We start from the raw sequence: 7,995 nt of genomic DNA, 5'->3' as shown, positions 1-7,995 counted from the left end.
CTAAAATGATTATGCTAATTAAATTAACTCTATGAGCTACATCCCTCCACTCTTTTATTCTAAGAAACAGATCTACTGACCTGCAGTTTTCTCTGCAGTAAGATCAGCTGTGGGTCAAGCAACTTGTTGATGGTGCCCAGCAGCAGTAAGGAAGCCCTTAACGTGGTTCATGTATCACCCCTTTCATGTGATCCCTCTTTCTCCAGGGTGCAGAGCAGGGCTCAGGCCCATCCCAGTCACAGCCCCATGTAGACATCCTGACCTGTCCTGTGGGAAGAAACCATGTCTCCCTGGTGCCTTCAGAAGTCACCAGAAGCTTAAGCAGCTGGGTTCCTGAAACTGTGCCATGCTTGTCATGCTTGTAGATCAGGTGTAATCAACAGATGCAGAAAACATGATTCATCCCACCTCTAACATAGAACTACACTGCATTTAGTTGCTAGACACTGTTCTCTTGAACAAGAGGACTCTTGTAATGGTTTTGTACTCACTGATACAGCAGTTCACAGGAACATAATCTCACCTCAGCTTCAGACAGGTAACGTGGAAGAGAGTTCCTCTCTCAAAATGCATGCAAGATAGAAGATAGAAAGCAGATAGAAAGCAGTGAAAACTTCAAGCAGACAAATGATGTTGAGAAATTTGGAGCAGAGTAAGAAAAAACCTCACATAACCTTATTTTATAGTAAAAGGAAAATGTCTCCACTTATCTACACAGTGTCGGAGGGGAGAACTAGATCATGGCAAATGATACAGCTCACAGAGCAGCTGTGATTCCACGTATGGAGCCCAGCAATGCATACACATGTGAAATGGGACTCAGCAGTTCAGAGATCAATAACAATTCAATTGTAAGTCTGATAAATATTGTCTGATAAGTCTGCACACCCATCTGTTTAATCATGGAGTTAAAAACTACTTGCCATTAACTGTACTTACTTTATAGGCTGTTGTTTTTCCATTTCTGCATTGTTTAGGTGTGTCACATTGTGCTCATAAGTAAACAGCATTCCTTAGTTTGCTTTTTCTTCAAAGAGCCAAGTGGACAGTCTTGTTACTTCTTCTGCTAATACACATGCTAGGCTTTATTTAGCAGCAGGGCTCCTGAATCAGCACCTGTGGAATCCCTTCTGTGCATGCAGCAGGCGTGCAGATCTCTCCATCCAGCCTCCACGCCAGGAATTTTCACAGCTCAGAGACCAAGAATCAATTTTCTCATGTCTGGTTGCTCAAATATGCAGCTAACAAATCTCCCTGAAGTGGTCTGTCTAGTGGAGGCACAAAGCTGGGTGAGAAACCACCACCTCATGCAACTTGCCAGCAAAAATGCCCATGGGACTGTGGCCAGGAGGTCAGCACAAGCAGGCAGGCAGCAAAACCTGGCTTGGGGTGGCAGCCTGGGACAGGTGGCCCAGCAGAAGTGAAAGGTTGTCATTCAGAGGGCTCTGAATGCAGGTGACAGCTGAGGCAAGCTGTGCTCTGCTCGTCCAGGGAGCAGCACCAGCCAGAAGTGCCGCAGCACAACACCAACCTGCTGGCCCTGCACCCAGCTGCACAGCCACCTCGTGCACCATCCCTTTCCTGGGTCACTCCTGGAGCTGCAGTGTACCTCCTGATCCTAGGGAAGGGCCTGCCTGCTTTACACAGGTATTTGTGACACTTCAAGTCCCTCTGAGGTTGCTGGCCTTGAGACAGCGCGTGGAGTCAAGGTATAAAGGGGAAGAGAAAGGGGAAGGGGAAAAAAGAAAGGGGAAGTGGACCCAGGGAAAAGAAAGGAACCCAGGTATAAATCATGAAGCATTTGCTGCAAGTGGGACAAAACATGGTACACTAAAAAGTCATTACACTCATTATCTCAAACATGAAACTTTAAACAGAATTAGATCTTACTTAAACCAGCCACAAGCCAGGAAATTTAGACTTAAGGATGGGATGATTTTCAAGTTCTTTTCCTCTAGCTTGGTTTATCACTGTACTTACCAGGAGCCAATGTGCCCTCTGCAAATTATACACATCATGAAATCACAAGCAGTCCTGCCAAGACCTGGTGATAAGTTGCTATAACAGCAGCCTGGAGGTTGAGAAATGCACTTCCCTTTCCCCTCATGGCAACAGGTGACCTAGTGGTAATGACACCATTAACACGTTTCACCTCTCTGAGCTCTCCCGCTGGGGTTTTGCTGATACTAATTTATGGAGGAATCATTTCATTTGGGTGTTCCAAGTCCCTTGTGTTTTCAGTGATATTTTTTTAAGAAAATAAACGGAGAAGCGGGAGACCAGGCTCTGGGATATGTGATTTGGGAGGAAACCATCTGATTCCATCAGCAGATTGTCTTGGATGAAAAAGAAGCTGGGAGTGTTAATAGCAGATCAGATAAAACTGTGATTTCCCTAATTCAGTTTCCCCTTCAGGAATTGACAATACCGGGTTTTTAATAAGCAGTTACTAGGTACTTGCCACATTTCTTAACACATTCTCCAGACACATCAATTTGCATTTGTTATGCAAATATATGCATGTATATTAAAAAAATAAAAAGAAGAGTCTCTCCATTAATTATTTGCCTGAGTCCTTATGGACTCCTGATGAAGAGAGGATAGATATGAAGGCAGAAGGATCTTTTGTTACTGGTGTTGCTGTTCCTACTTTCTTCTCTATGTACCCTTCTAGGTACTGATTCTTCAGAAAATATTACTACTACATGAATTGTTTACTTCTTCTTTTCAAAAGCTCCCCCTTTCTTACACTTCTCAGTATTTTTTTATGGTGTAAATACAAAAGAATAGAAACCCTCCAGCTTCTATTTAACAACTGTAAATTAGTAACATCCTGCAACTGAGATTTTTGTTTACGAAAACATTTGTCCTTGACAACTTGCTCCCTACAGCAGCAGTAAGAAAACAAACCTATCAACGCTGTAAAGTTATTCAAAAGAAAAAGAAAAAAAAATAATTAAAAAAAAGAAGATAAACCCAAAGCACTGGTAGGACATGGGGCCAAAACCTTATGGGGCCAGATTGTATCTCCATTGACATCAGCTGGACGTTTATCACTGAATTCAAAAGGATCCGGCCAAGACTCCCACATTGAAAGAGGCTTTCAAATGGGATTTGTGTTGAATATCCAAACAAATCTGAGTATTTGACACCTTTATTATACTCTAAATGCTTGGATACCACAACAATGCAAGACAGAACTGGTTTGTCTCCAGAAGAGAAAGAAGTAATTGCTGTCTTCAACAACTTAATGGGAGGTTACAGAGAGGGTGGAGCCAGCCCCTTCAGCTGAGGTGAAACACAAATAGTGGGGAGGCAACAAGGGGAGCCACAAGGAACATTCCAAACAGATTGGAGGAAAATTGTCAGCCACGGTAGTCAAAAATTGGAATGTGGTGTCGTTCGGGGTCCAGAGAGGCTGTGGAATCCCTCTCCTAAAAGCCGTTCAAACGTTGGCTGCCTATGACCCTGAGCAACCTGACCTGACCTAGAATGTGGCCCTGCTTGGAGGGGAGAATTTGGACCAGATGTTCTCTAGGAGTGGGAAGGGAATCTGTTCAATATTGCATGTTCAGTCCTTAGAAAGTACATTCCTAGAGTGTGAAGAGACAGCGACAGATCATTCTGTGATTTATTTTTGCTCAGAATATTATTTGCATCTGCTGGGAAAGTATTTGGCCAATACACAGCTGTAACTTCTTTTTTTGTCATGTCACACCAAGTCTAACTGTGAACTCGTGTTACAAAACCCTTGTTGGAAGTCAAACAGGCACAAGTTAGAAAGACAATACAATGTAGGTTTGAAAAGCTTTCCTTCTTCAGCAGACTCATGGCTTGCATCTTGTTTGAAAACATGGCAACAGCTGAACAAAAACTGCTAATAAACTATGAAAATAGTTTGCTGTAGCTAGTAAAAATGACAGTACCCTATGATTGTTCATACCAACTGGCTCAGCTTAGGCTTAGTCTTTTGTTCCACTGCACTGGGAAGGTGGAAGAAGTGTGATCAAATCCACATCAACAGAATGAAAACAAGGATTCTGTTTATGGAATGGTTGTGGTGCTCAAGTCTGAATTTAGAAGATACTAAGACTATTCAGGTCAGTTCTCCAAGTGGCATAAAACTATACAGCTCTAGCTGAACCTGAGTGGTCCTAGAACAGTTTGTGCCTGTTGAGGATCTGGATTTAGTAAAATATTAGTAGGCACAGTTCCCAGTGTTCTTGATCCAGAGGCTGGCTTGGGCCAAACGCACAGGTGATGGGCACACCAGCTAGGTACTGTAGGGAATGGACAGATGGCACATCCATTACTGTGGCAATTCTGTCCCCATGCTGCTTTTACTCTGTTGCTTCATGGCAAGTAAGAGATGTTTTGTACCTCCAACACCAAGCAAGTTTCTTTCTTGGTGGCTAAAGTAGTGGCAGCTGCTCCTTGCAAGTTGATCCTTAAGCTACTACTTACTACTTGCTCATAAATCCGTAACTTACTTGTCAGAAATAGCGGCACAGACTGGGCAATAAACCAACCCCTTGGTCTCAAGAAGCTGACCAAAACGACCAAACCTATTCCACAGGCTTACATGTCTTGTTTCTGTCACACCAAATGCCATCACACCTCAAGACAACAGTCTGCAAAGCTTCCATGTTCACTCTACATGCCATTGGATGACCCCGTCCTGGCTCCCCCAACCTCAAAACTCCATCTACCTGTGGATTTTTAATTGTACCAGCTTAGCACAAGTAGTAACAAACAGGAGCTTCAGCTACAAAGAAGAACACCGATTCTCCCAAGCAACGAAGGAGTGCTTCAAGGATAAACCTTTTGTCATGCAACCAAGAACAGCAGTCAAGTAAGAGCTTTGTTTAATACAAACATTTCCTTTTCTGTGCTGTAGCAAAGTGCACCTCCAACATTTAGTTCTCCACCTGTCTACCCCCCTCAGGCTGGTCCCTGAGCAGGAGGATGCTTAGCTGTGTTTCCATCCCTCACAGTTCTCTGTGCACAGTGGATATCCCAGTAGTCTTCACAAAACACAGGAGTTTTTCCATTAACATCCCTTGGGATAGTCTTGATATCACAAGAGACATCTGAAGCATGAAAGGACAGGAAAATTGTTCTTACTACAGTTACTCCATAACCAGAAATGGAAAAGTCCTGCAGAGTCACCTCTACTTGGAGAGTTTAAATGCCCAGAATATGGGACCATGTTTTTATATTTCAAGAACACTGCCAAAAGAACTTAAAAGAAAAATAGTAAATGGCACATAATGTAATTGCTATTTATTTTCATAAACATGAGGTATTTCAAAGTGCTATTAGACGCAGCACTAAATGTACATAGTTGGAAGAAATTAAACACAGAACTTTGCAGTTACCCAGTTCTATGCACCAAACATTAACAAATACATTAACTGGAAGAAACAGGCTAGGAAAAGGCATATATAGTAAATTTCTTTACAAAAGTTTCTTAGTTCAAAAAAGTGATAAAGTAATATCTACTCAAAACTTTCACAACTCATTTTCATACGAAAATATAAGTATCAAATTTAGTTATGTATCAGCATCATACTAAAGTATACAGGCAATGTAAGAATTAGTACAGTACATAACAGAGATTAACAATATATTTGTATACAAAAACATGCTCCTCAAACATTGAGGTATTACAGTACTTAGGTATGAACTTCCAGTCTAACACTGGTAGCCAAAGCTACCTCTCATAACCCAAGACATGTACAAAAGGCAAGTGTGTAGATGGTATTTACAGAAAATTCCCACGGGGGTACAAATGCCAACCCCTAAAGTAAGATCTGTTAGAACATAAGCACCATAAAACTTAGGAATGAACATTTTAAAACCCAACTAGATGGCATCAGCAGCTCCAAATGCTCACGATTTCCCCAAAAAAAGAGATAAAATCCCCCACCATCTACAGTTCTTAAGAGGAAAAACAAAAGGCAGTCCATTGTTGTTTGGTAGCCTTGCAATCAGCTCCTTGCAAGAACATCCATTTGCTCCGTACCCGGATTATAGAGTTTGTCGATTACACTTCAGGGACTGGATTGAAAGTAAAACCAACATTCTTAACGTCAAAAGAAAACACAACGTTTTTTCTTTTTTTTTTTTTTCTTTTTCTTTTTTTTTTTTTTAAAAAAAAAAAAATTGTCAAAGGGGCTATGGTTTACCCGGATTATAGAGTTTGTCGATTACACTTCAGGGACTGGATTGAAAGTAAAACCAACATTCTTAACGTCAAAAGAAAACACAACGTTTTTTCTTTTTTTTTTTTTTCTTTTTCTTTTTTTTTTTTTTAAAGAATCAAAAATGTGCAAAGTGGCAATGACTGTCCTGGTCAGCCCCCAAAAAAAACAACAAACAACCCAAAAACAAACAAAAAAAAGAACAAAACCAAACCCAGAAGTTCAGCAAGTCCGCTTGTATTCTATTTTCTTTAGCAACTGTTGTTGTCTGGCTTGCAATTTTTCCTTTTCTAGCAGTAACTTCTGCTCCTCTGCCTGAAGGGAATGGACGTACTCGGTGGCTTTTTTCAAGATGACAACTTTTGCAGCCTTCTCGTTTTTAACCAGTTCCGGCACATGGTCCCTTAACGTGAGGAAACTCGAGCGCAGGTCGTTGCGCCGCTGGCGCTCCAGGATGTTGTGGTTGCGTCGACGTTCGCTGTCCTCCGAGTCAGAGCTCCGAGGGCTTGAACTCTTAGGCTTTGGTGGGATGGTGGGTTTGACCGGACGGGGCACCTCGACTTTTAACTTCTTCTGTGGTGGGGCATCTTCGCTCTCCACGTAGGGGGAAGGAGCGGCGTAGTTGTGCTGCTGGTGGATGGGCGCGCAGCGCTTGAGGATCAGCTCGTTCTGCGGCGTCCTGGCCGGCGGGAAGGCGGCGGCTTTGGGGCGCACGGTGATGGTCAGGGTGGTGACAGCCTTGTTGGAGGAGGAGGAGGAGGAGCAGCAGCGTCTCTTCTCCACCGTCACCACGTCTATTTCGTCTTCTTCTTCTTCCTCTTCCTCCTCGTCTTCGTCATCTTTTGGGAACAGAAAGCGGGAAACGCTCCGTTACTCTCGCGGGGAGTTTTGCCAACCGAGACGCGTTTATTGGCACAACGTGCGCAGCTTAAAAGCAGCAGTGAAACAACGGATGGCAAAACCGGGGTGTGCCCACCACCTGCAGTCAGGTACAGACCTCAAAAAGCATGCAATAGACACGGAGAGACTGAAAAACAGCGATTTCTGGAAGTTTAATAAGCTGTTGTGTTGGGTTCCGATTCTCCGCCCGAGCGGGGCTCCCACCCACGTCACCCCAGCAGCAGCATTTTAACACCAAATGCGTGTGTATTTGGAAAGGAACGGCAGAGCTGGGGCACAAAAGGCAGCCCAGCAGAGTCCTGGCTCGGCAGGAAAGCAGCCGGGAAAAAAATATAAATGAAACAATCGCTGGGTTTGTTCTGAGACAGAAGGTGAAGCTGCTCCAGCCGGGGACCCTTTAAGCCGGCGCTTGGTGCTGTGCCAAGAAGACAGCTGTTGGAAGTGCTTCCTCACCCAAAGCTGTCAAACCAAAACATTAAAGGGACAGCGGGGCTTGGTCCTGGCTCGGCAGGAAAGCAGCCGGGAAAAAAATATAAATGAAACAATCGCTGGGTTTGTTCTGAGACAGAAGGTGAAGCTGCTCCAGCCGGGGACCCTTTAAGCCGGCGCTTGGTGCTGTGCCAAGAAGACAGCTGTTGGAAGTGCTTCCTCACCCAAAGCTGTCAAACCAAAACATTAAAGGGACAGCGGGGCTTGGGAAGCCGGGACGGGTCGCTCCGGGTTGATGGTCACACACCGGACCGGCTCATCCGAACCAGGGGCAGCCCAAGGGGGCTTCTCGACAAGAGCAGGGACAGGAGGTGGTTCTGGGTGGGCTCAGGCTCTGGCACTGCTGCTCGGGGAGGGGGGGACACACACCAGCCTGCTCCCCGAGTCACCCTGAAGGGCACAC

At 44.2% G+C, this 7,995-nt stretch overlaps 1 protein-coding gene across 1 annotated transcript; it reads right to left on the bottom strand.

Annotated features, from left to right (window-relative positions):
- Positions 1-6,307: 6,307 nt before the first annotated feature.
- Positions 6,308-7,852, bottom strand: MYCN (v-myc avian myelocytomatosis viral oncogene neuroblastoma derived homolog). Its single transcript, XM_010002394.1, has 2 exons — positions 7,840-7,852; positions 6,308-7,042 (listed from the first exon to the last, which is right to left on the bottom strand). Exons 1-2 carry the CDS (start codon positions 7,850-7,852, stop codon positions 6,426-6,428), a joined length of 630 nt encoding a protein of 209 aa, XP_010000696.1. The 3' UTR covers positions 6,308-6,425.
- Between the last annotated feature and the right edge of the window lie 143 nt (positions 7,853-7,995).

The sequence above is a fragment of the Chaetura pelagica genome, unplaced genomic scaffold (genome assembly GCF_000747805.2).
Source record: "Chaetura pelagica isolate M959 unplaced genomic scaffold, ChaPel_1.0 scaffold46, whole genome shotgun sequence".
NCBI lineage: Eukaryota > Metazoa > Chordata > Aves > Apodiformes > Apodidae > Chaetura > Chaetura pelagica.
This window is presented reverse-complemented; position numbering and strand designations above follow the sequence as displayed.